General features: G+C 50.3%; 1 protein-coding gene across 4 annotated transcripts in view; it reads left to right on the forward strand.

Annotated features, from left to right (window-relative positions):
* The window catches only part of MMS22L (MMS22 like, DNA repair protein), a 108,230-nt gene that overhangs the window by 76,808 nt on the left and 14,196 nt on the right, over positions 1-17,226 (forward strand). Inside the window, exons 19-23 of one of the 4 annotated variants that reach the window (XR_009549638.1) lie at positions 341-510; positions 3,876-4,087; positions 5,886-6,049; positions 13,966-14,062; positions 16,974-17,203. Coding sequence is in view for 3 of the 4 variants with exons in the window: in XM_060190751.1 (XP_060046734.1) it covers positions 341-510; positions 3,876-4,087; positions 5,886-6,049; positions 13,966-14,062; positions 16,974-17,141 (811 nt within the window). In the remaining variant the exon portion in view is untranslated. Of the gene's footprint in view, positions 1-340; positions 511-3,673; positions 3,798-3,875; positions 4,088-5,885; positions 6,050-13,215; positions 13,236-13,965; positions 14,063-16,973; positions 17,204-17,226 lie in introns of those variants that run through there. The other 3 variants (XM_060190751.1, XM_060190752.1, XM_060190753.1) reach the window with 3 other exon arrangements.

Consider the following 17,226-nt stretch of genomic DNA (forward strand, 5'->3'; position numbering starts at 1 on the left):
AGGACCCAGGAGCAGCCGGCAGTCAGCAGCCATGGAGCGCAGTCTGGCCAGGTGGCGGGGATCCCAGATGGGGCGGTCACGGCCTGATTTGTGAGCCCTCTGCCCTCAGCACATCTGAGCTCTGGGCTCAGTTCCTGGTTGCTGTTGTTTTCATGTGTGGCTGTGGCTGTGGCTGTGGTTCTGTTGTGTGTGACGACACGGCAAACAAGCTGAGGGTACCAGTTCCCTCTCCACAAGGCCTCTTGACTGCTAAGACACGTTTCTTCCTGGTGCCCCTCTGACTTGCGCAATGTGGTCAGGTGGCCGCACCTTTCTCACTAAGCCACGCTCTTCTTGCCAGGCATTCTGGTGAAATCCTGGGCACAGATCTTCGCCACCTCGAAAGCCCAGAAGCTGCTGTTCCGGATCATAGACTGCTTGCTGCTGCCGCACGCCGTGTTACAGAGAGAGAAAGAGCTTCCCGCTCCTGTGCTGACTGCGATTCATAAGAACCTTCCTTTGTATCTCCAGGTATGTTGGTCTGCTTCTAATTCTGCTTCTGTTCCCCTGCATTGCTTAATGCTGTGGTCTGTTTGCATGATCGCTGTTTTGCCTGAGACCCGCCCTGCCTCAGGGCACTGGTTTAATCCCCACTGGTTCAAACACCCTTTTCGCTCCGCCCCCTCTCCTAGTCACACCCTGTTTTTACACCCTACCACTTCCTTCCTGAAGAGTATAAATGCAGATGAATAAAGCCAGCATGGCAGTGCCAGCTCAGCCATGAGTCCCTGGTCTTCTGCGAAGCTAGCCCAGCATCTGGCACCTAAACAGGGACCGGCACAGGTAGAGTGTATGTGGCTGCTTACAAGGAAAAGGACTTTTTTTTTTTTTTTTTTTTTAGGACTGGGTGGTGGCGCACCTGGTTGAGCGCACAAGGACCTGGGTTCAAGCCCCCAGTCCCCACCTGCAGAGGCAAAACGTTGCGAGTGGTGAAGCAGGGCTGCAGGTGTCTGACTCAGACCTTCTCTGTCTCCCCCCTCTCTCTTGACCTCTGGCCATCTCTAGCCAATAAATAAAGATACTTAAAAAAAAAAAAAAAAAAACTCATGTGGTCCGGGAGGTGGACAGAGGATAAAGCATTGGATTCTCAACCATGAGGTCCTGAGTTTGATCCCCGGCAGCACATGTACCAGAGTGATGTCTGGTTCTCTCTCTTCTCCTATCTTTCTCATGAATAAATAAATAGTTTTTTTAAAAAAAATTAAAAGTAAAATAAGTATACTGTAAGTTTTTTTTTTTTTTAAACAAAAAACTCATTTGAGGGAGTTGGGCAATAGTGCAGCTGTTAAGCGCATGTGGCGCAAAGCCCATGAGGATCCCAGTTTGAACCCCCGGCTCCCCACCTGCAGGGGAGTCGCTTCACAGGCGGTGAAGCAGGTCTGCAGGTGTCTGTCTTTCTCTCCCCCTCTCTGTCTTCCCCTCCTCTCTCCATTTCTCTCTGTCCTATTCAACAATGAACAACATCAGCAACAATAATAACTACAACAAAAGGGAATAAATAAATATTAAAAAATAATTTTTTAAAAAACCTCATTTGATGGGCTTGCATTTTCTTTGCAAGCACTCACTGTCAGCCAAAGCAGCATGAGATTGCAAGAGAAGATGCTGTCAAATGTGTTGGAGGTGGAGAGGCAGAGGACGTGAGAGTGGGGCAGGTGACACTGCAAGAAGACAACCAAAGACATTCACTTCTCTGTTATGAGAGGAGAGGACCCAGGCCCCTCTTATCCAGTAGACTTGTCCTGCATAATTAAATCAGTTTTAAAAAATCAAAAGAAAACACTGTTAATCTCAAATTTAAAAATCAACTTTAGGAGGGTCGGGCGGTTACACAGTGAGTTGAGCTTACGTGGCGTAAAGCACAAGGACCAGCGTAAGGATCCCAGTTTGAGCCCCCGGCTCCCCACCTGCAGGGTGGCAAGCAGTGAAGCAGGTCTGCAGGTGTCTGTCTTTCTCTCCCCCTCTGTGTCTTCCCTTCCTCTCTCCATTTCTCTCTGTCCTATCCAGTAACAAGGACATCAATAACAACAGTAGTAATAACCACAACAATGATAAAACAAGGGCAACAAAAGGGGAGAAAATGGCCTCCAGGAGGAGTGGATTTGTGGTGCAGGCACCAAGCCCCAGCAATAACCCTGGAGGGATAAAAAAAAAAAATCAACTTTAGAGTACTAGTGAGTCAGTGATGTGCAGCATTTTATTAATATCGACGGGAAAGAGGACATTTTTCTCAGTGTGTTGTCTCTGGTGACACACTGTGCCCATGCAGAAGCCTTCTGCTCACATCCACACCCATGGGCTGCATTGTTTCAGCTGCTCAGCACTAAGCTGTGCTGGATGTGTGACTGTGACTGAGCTCCTGACTTCCCTGTTTCCTCAGATGGAAAAGCAAAGCATGATGATGCTGTGTCAGTGGCGTTTGGAGGAACGCGAGTGGGATTTAAAGTCTGAAGCACAGCACCTGGCATATGAAACTCGAGATTGTCAGCGCTCTGAGGCTGACTCTTTCATGTCATATTGCCATCAACTGTATCGTGATTGTAGTGGGGTTGCTGCTGCTGCTGCTGCTGCTGCTGCTGTTGTTGTTTTAATACAGATTTCTTTGTGAATTAGAGAGTGAAGCAGAGCATCACACTGGCATATGAAACTCGAGATTGTCAGCACTCTGAGGCCGACTCTTTCATGCTGTATTGCCGTCAGCTGTATCGTGATTGTCGTGGGGTTGCTGTTGTTGTAGTAACAGAGATTTCTCTGTGAATTAGAGAGTGAAGCAGAGCATCACACTGGCATATGTCGCGCCATGGATTGAACTCTGCACCGAGGCCCAAGTCTGCAGCCAGGGAGGGCACCATCTCTTGGGTCTAGCCCGCGACCCAGCGCAGTTTCATTTCAGCCCCACTCTTCCTCTTCCTGCCCCACCCTACACGGCTATGGGCAGAAAGAGCTCTCAGCTCTCTAGGTGACCGGTGGGTGAGCTCTGGGAGGGGTCACGTGGGGGCAGGCGAGCGGAAGGACAGACTGGTGGAGGGATGGTCACCTGCACGCACTAGGTGTGGGCATGAAAATACTCCCAACCACTTGGTATTTCAGAACACTGTTAAGTCACTCTAAAAAATGTTTTTAATTTAAAAACATAAAAATTCATATGGAATCTCAAGGGACTTGGAATCGCTGTAAAAATTCACTGGATGCTGAAAAAATAATCATCAAACCCCTAATTGAAAATGGCTTACAAAAGAGATAAATTCACTAATACATATGCAAGGGCTTTACTGTTTTAAAATAGTGAAGCAAGGGGCAAGAAGTAACTGAAGTCCTGGCACTATGTGGCAGGTGTGGACAGAGAAGGAAGCTCTAGTGCTGTGGTCTGTCTGTCTGTCTTTGTCTCCATGGGGGGGAAAAAAGCAGCCTCCACAGTCAATCAGTCAATTGGCAAATAAAAGAGTTTCTTAATTTGGAAGTGCTTAGTGTCAGTGTTGCAGTAGTACTTAGATTAAGATGACTAGTACCCTAGGCCTAGAACACCACACACGCTGGTGAGCAGAAAGCTCATGTTTCCTGAGTGTGAGAGGGAAACAGAAGTTTCTTTGTCCTTCCTCCCTTTCTCCCCCACACCCTTCATCTGTGCCCACAGGTGTCCGTGCTCTGTTGAGCCCCACAGCACCGGTGCTGCCTGAATCCAGCAGCTCAAACTCCACGCAAGTGCGAGCTCCTTGGGTAGGCATCTTCCTGGCTGTCTGTGCCGTCACAGACACCCACAGGACAGCTGAATCCGGACGTCCTCCGTGTCTCTGCCCACCGCACGCTGAGGTTGGCTTTCCCTCTTGCTCCTGCAGGGTATGTGCACTGTGTGCTGTCAGTCTCAGAACCCAAGTGCCTACCTGCACCAGCTGCTGGGGAATGTGGTGGAGCAGTTCCTCGGGCGTTTTCTCCCCGCTTCCCCACACGCTGGCGGCCTGGGGCAGCATCCCGTGCTGGTGGCCCTGAGAAACTCGCCTTCTGCTACACTGATGGCGCCTCTGAAGAAGTGCCTTGTCCAAGTCATCAGGTACGTCTGGGTAGGAGAGCTCACGGTCCGCGGGTTACCCGACTATTAAGAGGAAGTCTGGGTAGGAGAGCTCACGGTCCGCGGGTTACCCAACTATTAAGAGGGAGTCTGGGTAGGAGAGCTCACAGGTCTGTGGGTTATCCGGCTATTAAGAGGGAGTCTGGGTAGGAGAGCTCACGGGTCCGCAGGTTATCCGACTATTAAGAGGGAGTCTGGGTAGGAGAACTCACGGGTCCGCGGGTTACCCGACTATTAAGAGGGAGTCTGGGTAGGAGAGCTCACGGGTCCGCGGGTTACCCGACTATTAAGAGGGAGTCTGGGTAGGAGAGCTCACGGGTCCGCGGGTTACCCGGCTATTAAGAGGGAGTCTGGGTAGGAGAGCTCATGGGTCTGCAGGTTATCCGGCTATTAAGAGGGAGTCTGGGTAGGAAGAGCTCACGGGTCTGCGGGTTATCCGGCTATTAAGAGGGAGTCTGGGTAGGAGAGCTCACGGGTCCGCGGGTTATCTCATATTACATTTAAGACTGTGCTCTTGGTTCTGCAGCTTCTCCAGTGCATGAAGAAGCAATCCTTTGAGTTTTGTTTCCTCAGTTGTTATTTATTTTTGCCCTCGGGTCATCCCTGAGGCTCCGTGCCTGCTCAAGGAGTCCACTGCGTGACTACCATTGTCCCCATTACCATTGTCTAGATTTTTATGGAGATAGAGAGGAGTTGGCAGGGGAGATAGAGGCCAGCAGCACTGCTTCACCCCTTGTGAAGTGCTGGGTTTCTGAGGCCTTGCTGGCACGTTGCTATGATCTTGCTCTTAGACCCGTTCCCGGCACATCACAGATACCAAATAAACGTTTGTCCCGGGCACTAGAAATCCATTTCAGATTCATTCAAAGCAGACTAAGTCTTTGCCTTCAGAAGATGGGTGACCCTTCAAATCCATGGGGTTACTGTCAAGAACTGAGTGGAGAAGTGATTACCATGAAGGTACCACTGCCACCTTAAGCAGTTCGTGATCCTTAATGATTTCTGTCCCTCACTTGGGAAAATTAGTATGGCTTTGCGGTGAAACATCTGAGGACGTCTAGCTTAGATGACTGAGACTTCGCTATCTCTGATGATTTTCATAGTGATTAGATTTGTTTTAGGAAACGACCCAAGTCCCACTAAATGACTCACTTAGCAAATATCCCCTGGTCCCAGTTATGGGGCACAGTCTACATGAAGGTACAAAGATGAGTCACATATGTCATTATCTTTCTAGTCCCTGTTGAGTTCTAAATTTGACTGACAAAAGGTAATAAATCCAAAATTGCCTTTTATTCGTTTACATCGGAAGGGAAGGGATCAAATTGGAAAAGGAAGTTAATTCTTAGGATACTTTCCTTACTGATCTGAAAAATAAAACACCTTCCCAAATCCCCAAGTAAATAAACACGAAGAGAAAGTTCTGTGTGCACATTTTGCTTTAGAGGAGAGGAAAAAATGCGTCCCTGAGAGACTGGGTGGGGGAGATCGGACTTCTGTTAGAATGGACACAAAACTGTCCTTGGGTTTCACTGAGACTCTGACCAAGTTCCGTCGAAGGCCCAGTGGTGGCATTTATTAGTTCGTGTCCGTGTTTTGCTCTGGCTCCCCTAGAGCATCGAAAAGGTCTGCTAAAATCACGATCTGATAATGCACATGCTCTTTAAAATCCTCACTGTCCGTTGGGGGTGGGTCGGCGGTACCTTGAAAGTGTATGACATTCACTTCTGCTCATTGGGACTTTGGCTGGGAGAGGAAGTGAATGTGCGCTGCTTTGCAGGAAGGCCTACTTCGAGTGTAAAGGGCCACTGCCCACTCCGCAAGTCTCAGCCGCCCTGGCCTTCACCCTCCAGCTCTGCAGAGACAGCTCCGTAGAGGCTGCTGACGTGGAAGTCCTGCTCCCTGGGGTCTTGAGATATTTGGTGCTGATAAACGATCCCCAAGGTTAGTTTCTTCTCTCTCTAATGAGTCTGCGTTCATTAATGCTTTCCATTTCACGATTAAGAGATTGCGTTTTCCTGTCTCTTAAAACGATGATTCCTTTACAGCAGTGTGTATGGATGTGTCATCGCTAAGCTCAGACTAGCCAAACGGCTGAGGGGTGGGGCACGGCTAACGGGATTCAAACCCAGCATGTGTGGTCGATCCAGTAGTTTGCCAAGGCTGACCTCTCGGTTAGACCCCTTGGGCCTTCAGAATATGTGCTCAGTCTGACTCTAGTACTGAACACAACTTGCTAAGTGTCAAGTGGTGTGAGTCAGGCTTCTGTGACAATCTCCCGTCTGCTTTTTTGGGCAGACCTGCAAAGATGCTTTGATCCCGTTCCTTTTGTGTTTAGTGTCATCAGCCTAGTGGTGATCTCCTTAAAATACTGTTTATTCCATCCCGCTGGGTAGCACGCTCAAATAAGCTTAATTGGAGCACCGAGGGAGGGTGGTGTGTGTGTCATTATAATGTGACTGTCAGGGCAAATCTTCGAGGGGCTTTGGCCCCTTCTCAGTGCTGTGATGAGGAAGTGCGGCGGCAGAGCCCGGAGAGCCGAGGCCCGCGCCCAGGGCGGCAGCTGCTCGGTACGCTGTTTCATCTAAAGCACCTGTGTACATTTTCCTGCAGTCTGCCTTTACTAGGGGATTTAAGGTCTTTCTCCTTGCTTTCAACGTTGGTTTTGTAAGAGTATTGCATTGTGGGGACCAGGCCATAAAGCAGCGGGTTAAGCGCAGGTGGCGCAAAGCACAAGGACCGATGTCAGGATCCCAGTTCGAGCCCCCGGCTCCCCACCTGCAGGGGAGTCGCTTCCCAGGCGGTGAAGCAGGTCTGCAGGTGTCTGTCTTTCTCTCCCCCTCTCTGTCTTCCCCTCCTCTCTCCGTTTCTCTCTGTCCTATCCAACAACAGCAATGGCAACAACAGAAAGAGCAACAAAATGGGAACAGTGGCCTCCAGGAGCAGTGGATTTGTGACGCAGGCACTCAGCCCCAGCGATAACCCTGGAGGCAAAAAAAAAAAAAAAGTATTGCATTGTACTAACGATATACTTTTACTTGATAATGTCATCGCTTCACTGAAGAGTATCAGAGATAGGGACAGGTGGAGGCACACCGGGTTGAGTGCACGTGTTATAATGTACATGGACCCGGGTTGGAGCCCCCGGTCCCCACCTGCGAGTGTTGAAGCAGGGCTGCAGGTGTCTCTGTCTCTCTCTGTGTTCTCCTCCCTCTTGATTTCTGACTCTTTAGAGAGATTTTGCGCAGATTGAAAATTGCAGACTTTTAATTTCAGTGAGCATGGCAATATGAACTTCTAGTCTCTGGGTAGCTAGCACAGCGGTTATATAGACAGACTCTCGTGCCTGAGGCTCCAAAATCTTAGGTTCAGCCCGCCGCACCACCATAAGCCAGAGCTGATCAGTGCTCTGGTTAAAATTATAAAGAAATAAACTTCTAGTCTCTTATTTCACTACGGGTGACACTGATGAGGAAAGAGATCAGGATTTGGAAGTGATATTCTGCTGTGTATCTAGCCAGTACAGAGCTGCTGTCTCTGCACTCATGTCTCAGCTGAGAGAGGAAGGGGCAACACAGATTTTGATGTTAGGAACACACATTTGGTGCCTCTGGCTCTTCTACAAATGTCCTGTTCCTGAAGAGCTCCCGTCACTAAGGAAACACTGACAGTCCTGTCCTAGGCCTCAACACCAGTCACCAGGGAGAAGCACTGACCATCACCGTCCTAGGCCTTCACCAGTCACTGAGGAGAAACACTGGCCATCACCGTCCTAGGCCTTCACCAGTCACTGAGGAGAAACACTGGCCATCACCGTCCTGGGCCTTCACCAGTCACTGAGGAGAAACACTGACCATCACCGTCCTGGGCCTTCACCAGTCACTGAGGAGAAACACTGACCATCACCATCCTAGGCCTTCACCAGTCACTGAGGAGAAACACTGGCCATCACAGTCCTAGGCCTTCACCAGTCACTGAGGAGAAACACTGACCATCACCGTCCTAGGCTTTCAAAGCCAGCAACAAGCAGCTCCTGACAGCTTTCAAGCTGTTGGTCCTGCTCTTCGAGTCCTCCAACTTAATGTTGAGGGGCTGTCCTTTGCCAAACGCGTTCTTATTGGTCAATTGGCGATACAGCATCAGGCAGATGTTATCTGCCTACAAGAAACACATATAGCAGTCGATGAAGCTGCTCAATTCACCATCAGTGGATTCGATTTAATATGCTATAATCTCCATCCTAAACACGGCCGAGCCATCTACACTAAATCGTATCTTGCGGACGTTTACCATACGGCCTCTTCGACCTTCTACGACTCCATTACTATTGGAACTATTCAGCTCGTCAACGTATATAAGCCTCCCAGTGCCTCATGGGATAATGAGTCCTGCCTAGCCCGAATCACCCAGCCGTTTATGTTGGAGACTTTAATAGTCATCACCAAGACTGGGGATATTCCTCCACTCGTGCTGAGGGCTCTATCTTAGCCGACTGGGCTTCAGCGAATGACCTCTCCCTATTATATGATCCCAAACAACCAGGCTCTCTTCACAGTGCTAGATGGAATAAAGACTCGTCACCCGACCTGTGCTGGATTAGCACAGTCAATGGCCAAGCCTCTCCCGCTACGAGACAAGTTCTCAAGATCTTCCCGCACAGTCATCACCGCCCAGCTATCATCCACATTGGTCTCCACTGATTCTGTGCTCGGAGAAACTAAGATGGAACTTTCGGAAAGCAAACTGGTGTCTGTTCAGTGATCTTACCAACAAATCTATTCCTGCAATTCCAATTAACTCTATCCTCTCTGAAGATTCCTACAGGCGCTTCCGCTAAGCCATCTTCAAAGCAGCTTCCCAAGCCATTCCTCGTGGGAGACGTGCTAACTATACGCCTTGTCTTGATGCTGAATGCGAGCAACTACTAAAGCAGTATGATGAGTCGGGCGACCCAGATGTGGCTGACCATCTCATTGCCTCCCTGGATGCAGCACGCCAAGCCCGCTGGCAACAACTCACGGAAAGTCTGAACTTCACCCACTCAAGTAGGAAGGCCTGGAAGCTTCTTCATAGTCTGAGTGCCGGTAGCCAACCCCCTCCCGTCTACCATCCTCCCGTATCTCCAAACTCAGTGGCCAGTCACCTAACTCAAGTTGGATGTGCTAAGATCGTTCCAGTCTGGAAAAGAGAAATTTCCCATGAGTGGTCATCCCACTTCCGGTTATCTTGTCCATTTCCAAAACTCTCTCCCTTTACACTGTCTGAACTGGAAGACGCTTTGAAGACGGTTAAACCAGGAACGGCTGCTGGCTATGATAACATCACCCCAGAACTCATTCTTAACTTGGGCCCCGCGGCAAAGAAGTGGCTCACTACATTCCTGTCCCACATCTTGGAATCTGAATCTATGCCCAAAATTTGGCGTCGTGCGAAGATAATAGCAGTTTTGAAACCAAAGAAAGACCCAACACTGGCCGCCAGCTATAGACCAATTTCTCTCCTCTCCGTGTGTTACAAACTCCTTGAGAGGCTGCTTCTGTCACGTATTTCTCTTCTTACAGAGAAATTCCTATCACCCGCCCAAGCTGGTTTCCGCCCAGGAAGATCTACCTGCGAACAAGCCCTGCCCCTCTCAACTTACATTGAAAATGGATTCCAGAAGAATTTAAAGACGGGTGCTGTCTTTGTTGATCTCACAGCAGCCTATGACACGGTCTGGCACCGTGGTCTCCTAGTCAAGATCTCAAGATGCCTGCCTCCAATGGGTGGCCAACACTATATCGTTTCTTCTCCAAAACAGAAGATTCCGGGTGCATCTGGGTGACAAGTCTAGCAGATGGAGACTTGCCTCAAGTGGCCTCCCCCAGGGCTCTGTTCTGGCTCCTACGCTATTTAGTATTTACATCAATGACCTTCCAGAAACTTCTTCAAGGAAGTTCATCTACGCCGATGACATCTGCTGTGCAACTCAGGCATCCAAGTTCGACATCCTCGAGGAAACACTCACAAAAGACATGTCTCTGATATCTGATTACTGTAAAAAATGGTGACTAATCCCTAGCACTGCAAAAACGGTATCATCTGTTTTCCATCTACACCATGCCTCGGCCTCGCGTGAGCTTAATGTGCAGCTTGACGATACGAGAATCCGGCATGAAGCCCAGCCAGTCTATCTTGGCGTTACTCTCGATCGCACCCTGTCATTTCACGAACATCTCATAAAAACTGCAGCAAAGGTGGGCGTGAGGAATCACATCATTGCAAGACTGGCCAGCTCCTCATGGGGCGCGAGCGCTTCCACACTACGATCATCCTCTCTGGCATTATGCTATTCCACTGCAGAATACTGTGCCCCAGTATGGTTCCGTACCCCCCATGTCCACTTGGTCGATTCCAAATTATATTCCTCCATGAGGATAATTTCTGGAACCATCCGTTCCACCCCGGTTCCATGGCTGCCAGTTCTCAGCAACATCGCCCCACCAGATGTTCGTCGGGATGCGGCATCATCTAAGTTCATTTCCCACGTCTACGCTCGACCGGACCTGCCAATATACGCGGACATCTTCGCCCACCCTGTCCAACGCTTGACATCTCGTCATCCAATCTGGTCTCCTACGCCTACACTGAACTTCTCTGTTCCAGACTCTTGGAAACAGAGTTGGCAGTCAGCTGAGGTCAAGAACAAACACCTCATCACAGACCCCTGCGAGCGTCCACCCGGCTTTGACCTAGCACGTTATGATTGGGCCCTCCTCCATCGCTATCGAACAGGCCATGGCCGGTGCGCTGCTATGTTCCACCGCTGGGGAGCCAGAGACAACCCGAACTGCCCATGCGGCTACAGACAATGACCCACATAGTCAACGACTGCCACCTCTCCAGATTCAGAGGAGGTCTCGAAACTTTACATCAGGCTCAACCTGACGCTGTTGACTGGCTACGGAAGAAGGGCAAACACTAGAAGAAGAAGAACCGTCCTAGGCCTTCACCAGTCACTAAGGAGAAACACTGACCATCACCATCCTAGGCCTTCACCAGTCACTGAGGAGAAACACTGGCCATCACCATCCTGGGCCTTCACCAGTCACTGAGGAGAAACACTGGCCATCACCATCCTGGGCCTTCACCAGTCACTGAGGAGAAACACTGACCATCACCGTCCTAGGCCTTCACCAGTCACTGAGGAGACACACTGACCATCACCGTCCTAGGCCTTCACCAGTCACCGGGGAGTTTTGCCCGCGTGTGTAGCAGCACAGATGACTGCTGGGAAATTGTGCAGATGCAGTCACATCTGCCATGTTGTCCCCTCAGGCTACTGCTAGTTCCCGTGAGAGTTGGGACATTCTCGGAGTTCCTGTTTCGCCATGTTGTGTCCTTAGGGCATTGTCTATTTCCCCGCGATATTTGGAGTGCTTTGGTCACTCCTCCCCCCTGCCATTCTCATGAGAGGTATCATCCTATCCTGGAGTGCTATGGTTACTCCTCCCCCCTCCCATTCTCGCGAAAGCTACTCCTATAAAAACCCTTCTTCTTCCGCACCTCGCTCTCTTGCCAGCGCTTCACTTCGGTGTTCAGACGCAGGAAAGGTTACTGCGTGAGGCGGCCATTTTCACTACCTCCACATGGCCCAACCTGCCTCTCTAGCACCCAGCTCTGAGGTGCCAGCGCAAATAAAGATTTGTGTTTCCTCTTCGCTCCGGACCCCCTCTCTCTCTTCTCCGCAGCCCACGCACAACAACATGACCAGGCTGAAGAAAGCCCTAAAAATAGCAACTGGAAAGAACACTGAAGCCAGGACAAACAGAACACTAACCTCTGAAAATTTCTCTTGAAAAAGATGATGTGCTTACATCATTCTATTTAAAAAAAAAAAAAAAAAAGTGTGTCCCAAGACAAAGTAAAAAAATGATTGAGTGAGCATTAGTCACTGGTCGTGGTCCTTCTCTGCGATGTTCATTATGTCTGGGGCCAGGCAGAGAGAATCCCATCCAAGCCACTTAATCCCAGTGGAGTTTGTGGGCAAAGCCACCGATTCACCACTTAGAAACAATGTGGAAGTCTCTATACTGTCATGGTGAAAAGGAAAGAGAAGTCGTCACTAACAAATGTCAGTGTTCAACAAAACTATTTGACAAGATACAAAGAATCCAGAAAAATGATGGTCAGGGGCCTGGTGGTGTTGTCACTACAGAAAGGATTTGGGTCCACACTCCCACCCCAGAGGGCGATAAATCTTGGCAAAGATGACCAGAGGGCTCTGAACCCCAACTCCATCAGGACCTGGGGAGAGAAGAGGGAAAAGAAAGACATTTGTAGTAGTAATGGGCGTAGGTGTGACTTGGAAAGGAAGAGAAGGCAGGACCATGAGGAAAAACTGTGCAAATCTATACAAATCTAGACATAGTTGTAGAAATAATAGCCCATATCTGCAGCCTTGGGAGAACTGCTGTAGCTTCCAGGGGAGGCATGGGGGCACTGAGCTCTGCTGGTGAGAACGGGGCAGAATTGTACCTCTGTTATCTTGTAATTTTGTAAAGCAGCATTAAATCATTAAAAATTTTCTTAAAAGGTGAGATACGTCTATGGTTGTATATATTTTTGATTTTTTAAAGGAATTGATTTCTGGGTTTCATCTCTTTTTTTAAACTTTTTAAAATTGTATTTATTTTCCCTTTTGTTGCCCTTGTTTTTTACTGTTGTTGTAGTTATTATTGTTGCTGTTATTGCTGTCGTTGTCATTGTTAGATAGGACAGAGAGAAATAGAGAGGATGGGAACAGAAAGACACCTGCAGACCTGCTTCACCACCTGTGAAGCGACTCCCCTGCGGTGGGGAGCCGGGGTCTTGAACTGGGATCCTGACGCCAGTCCTTGAGCTTCATCCCACGTGCACTAGCCCACTGCGCTACTGCCTGACCCCCTATATTTTAAATTTTTTTTGAGTTTTTTTATTATTGCGGAATTAATGTTTTACATTCAACAGTATATTTTTGATTTTAAGTGAAGATGAATTACTAGTTTCTTTTTTATTATTTATTTATTTATTCATTCCCTTTTGTTGCCCTTGTTGTCTTACTAATTGTTACTGATGTCGTTGTTGGATAGGATAGAAAAAAATGGAGAGAGGAGGAGAGAAAGACAGTCACCTGCAGACCTGCCTCACCGCCTGTGAAGCGGCTCCCCTGCAGGTGGGGAGCCAGGGGCTCCAACCGGGATCCTTCCGTCGGTCCTTGTGCTTTGCGCCACCTGCGCCTAACCCGCTGCACCACCGCCCGACTCCTGAAATACTCGTTTCTAATTTACTACATATGCAAGCTAGAGAGTGGAATGAGTATTCTTATGACCGGGAAGGGGCATACCAGTTATGTAAAGAGACTCTCAGGCCTGAGACTTTCAAGTCCCAGGTTCAATCCCCCTGCACCACCATATACCAGAACTGAGCAGGGTTCTAATAAAAACAGAAACAAAAAAATCAGTTATTTAAAAACATATATTCTTCCAAATGGAAACACTATTTCAGCTTGTCTGCAAACCAGCTGAAATAGTCAGAGCTGTCTTCTGTCAGTGCGCAGTAGCGTTCCCAGGTCCCCGCAGTCAGTGGCTTTGAATATGCACTCGACAGTTTTCACGCGGGTTTTTAATGAGACGATTGTAAGAAAGTATTTACAGGTTTTTACTATTAAAAAAAAAGAAGAGGAGACCTGCTTTGGAATAAAACAAAAGCACATGACTCTTCTACTTGGGAGAGAACCAAAAAGCTTGTGCGGACTTTAAGAAAGCGGCATGTCCATCATGCCAGCGTGTCCATCAGACCCAGGATCCAGACGGCCCGTAACGCTCTGCTTTTCCTCCTAGCGAGCCGGCTGGCCACAGAGAGCCTGCAGCACATGCTGACCGTCTGCCAAGCGGGGTCCGAGGGAGAGCCCGCAGCCCGGCTGACTTCTGTGTTGAGGTAACGGAAAACATGCCGACTGGTAAGGAGGCTCCTGCCGGCCGTTTGACAGCCAGCGTGTTTGAAAATATCCCATCATCCAGAACATAATGTGTTCCCACTTGCGCACAGCGTTTCAGTCACTGGATTGCTGGCAGTAGTTGTTGACTTAGTAACAAATAAAAATGCCTGGGGGAAAGATGAGGTATTTAGAGATTACCTGAACGACGAAGACAACCTCGTGTGTACTGAAGAGCGAACGTAGGAGACAGACAGGTGCCCAGGGCTCCAGAGCGGCGAGGCCTGTCACTCAGGACCCGTGCATGGGAGTCGCGGTTTCCTTCTTCCTTTCAGTACTGTAGCCCCAAACTCTGCTTCCGCTGAATTTGCGAAGCCTGATTTTCCTGGAGGATACCTGACACTCATTCATGAGAAAAATGATGCAGCTCCAGGACCGGTTTCTGATTGGCCCTTTTTGTATCTGCCACATTGTCTCCTTTAGAGTCCTGCACTCTCTGCTGGGACAGCTTTTCCTCAGTCTTCCCACACCTCACCACCCAGCTTCTCCTCAGTCTTCCCACACCTCACCACCCAGCTTTTCCTCAGTCTTCTCACCTCACCACCCAGCTTCTCCTCAGTCTTCCCACACCTCACCACCCAGCTTCTCCTCAGTCTTCCCACACCTCACCACCCAGCTTCTCCTCAGTCTTCCCACACCTCACCACCCAGCTTCTCCTCAGTCTTCCCACACCTCACCACCCAGCTTCTCCTCAGTCTTCCCACACCTCACCACCCAGCTTTTCCTCAGTCTTCCCACACCTCACCACCCAGCTTTTCCTCAGTCTTCCCACACCTCACCACCCAGCTTTTCCTCAGTCTTCTCACACCTCACCACCCAGCTTCTCCTCAGTCTTCCCACACCTCACCACCCAGCTTTTCCTCAGTCTTCCCACACCTCACCACCCAGCTTCTCCTCAGTCTTCCCACACCTCACCACCCAGCTTTTCCTCAGTCTTCCCACACCTCACCACCCAGCTTTTCCTCAGTCTTCCCACACCTCACCACCCAGCTTTTCCTCAGTCTTCCCACACCTCACCACCCAGCTTTTCCTCAGTCGTCCCACACCTCACCACCCAGCTTTTCCTCAGTCTTCCCACACCTCACCACCCAGCATTTCCTCAGTCTTCTCACCTCACCACCCAGCTTTTCCTCAGTCTTCCCACACCTCACCACCCAGCTTTTCCTCAGTCTTCTCACCTCACCAACCAGCTTTTCCTCAGTCTTCCCACACCTCACCACCCAGCTTTTCCTCAGTCTTTTCACCTCACCACCCAGCTTTTCCTCAGTCTTCCCACACCTCACCACCCAGCTTTTCCTCAGTCTTCCCACACCTCACCACCCAGCTTTTCCTCAGTCTTCCCACACCTCACCACCCAGCTTTTCCTCAGTCTTCTCACCTCACCACCCAGCTTTTCCTCAGTCTTCCCACACCTCACCACCCAGCTTTTCCTCAGTCTTCCCACACCTCACCACCCAGCTTTTCCTCAGTCTTCCCACACCTCACCACCCAGCTTTTCCTCAGTCTTCTCACCTACCACCCAGCTTTTCCTCAGTCTTCCCACACCTCACCACCCAGCTTTTCCTCAGTCTTCTCACCTCACCACCCAGCTTTTCCTCAGTCATCCCACACCTCACCACCCAGCTTTTCCTCAGTCTTCCCACACCTCACCACCCAGCTTTTCCTCAGTCTTCTCACCTCACCACCCAGCTTTTCCTCAGTCTTCCCACACCTCACCACCCTGCTTTTCCTCAGTCTTCTCACCTCACCACCCAGCTTTTCCTCAGTCTTCCCACACCTCACCACCCAGCTTTTCCTCAGTCTTCCCACACCTCACCACCCAGCTTTTCCTCAGTCTTCCCACACCTCACCACCCAGCTTTTCCTCAGTCTTCCCACACCTCACCACCCAGCTTTTCCTCAGTCTTCCCACACCTCACCACCCAGCTTTTCCTCAGTCTTCCCACACCTCACCACCCAGCTTTTCCTCAGTCTTCTCACCTCACCAACCAGCTTTTCTTCAGTCTTCCCACACCTCACCACCCAGCTTTTCCTCAGTCTTCCCACACCTCACCACCCAGCGTTTCCTCAGTCTTCTCACCTCACCACCCAGCTTTTCCTCAGTCTTCCCACACCTCACCACCCAGCTTTTCCTCAGTCTTCTCACACCTCACCACCCAGCTTTTCCTCAGTCTTCCCACACCTCACCACCCAGCTTTTCCTCAGTCTTCCCACACCTCACCACCCAGCTTTTCCTCAGTCTTCCCACACCTCACCACCCAGCTTTTCCTCAGTCTTCCCACACCTCACCACCCAGCTTTTCCTCAGTCTTCTCACACCTCACCACCCAGCTTTTCCTCAGTCTTCCCACACCTCACCACCCAGCTTTTCCTCAGTCTTCTCACCTCACCACCCAGCTTTTCCTCAGTCTTCCCACACCTCACCACCCAGCTTTTCCTCAGTCTTCTCACCTCACCACCCAGCTTTTCCTCAGTCTTCCCACACCTCACCACCCAGCTTTTCCTCAGTCTTCTCACCTCACCACCCAGCTTTTCCTCAGTCTTCTCACACCTCACCACCCAGCTTGCGACATGTAGAACAGCTCAAGAAAAATCTGGGGCGGATTTTCTCCTTTTCCTCCTTTCTGGGGTCACAGGTCTCTCTCCCTCCTCCGGGTCACCATCTGGTCGTGACCTCATGCTGAAACGGGCCATCTGTCCCCTTCGTTCCTACGGGACACCGTGTCTCCTGGGACACCTAGCCTAGTAAGGCGGCCGGTCGTGCAGGCCTGTGTTGCTCGTCAGGGGTAGCGGGTCGCCGTACAGAGCAGCCGTCCCGAGAGCAGCCTCGAATCGTGTCACCTCTTCACCCTCAGGCGCCTCATCCAGGACTGCGGCCCGCGGCTCGACCGCCAGCTGTACGGCCTGTTGGAGACCGTGGCGGCGCTGGACCGGCAAGTCGTCGTGCCCTTGATTCCCGCCCTCACGCAGGCCCTGCAGGACTCGGAGCGGAAGTGGGGCCTCGGCAAAGACATGGCGCAGAGGTGGATTTGACCACGTGATGGTGTCCTTCGGGTGGAGGCCGCGAGTCGTAGACTCGTGCTGGGTAAAGGGCTCCGGCTTTCCGGC

The sequence above is a fragment of the Erinaceus europaeus genome, chromosome 4, assembly GCF_950295315.1.
Source record: "Erinaceus europaeus chromosome 4, mEriEur2.1, whole genome shotgun sequence".
Lineage (NCBI taxonomy): Eukaryota > Metazoa > Chordata > Mammalia > Eulipotyphla > Erinaceidae > Erinaceus > Erinaceus europaeus.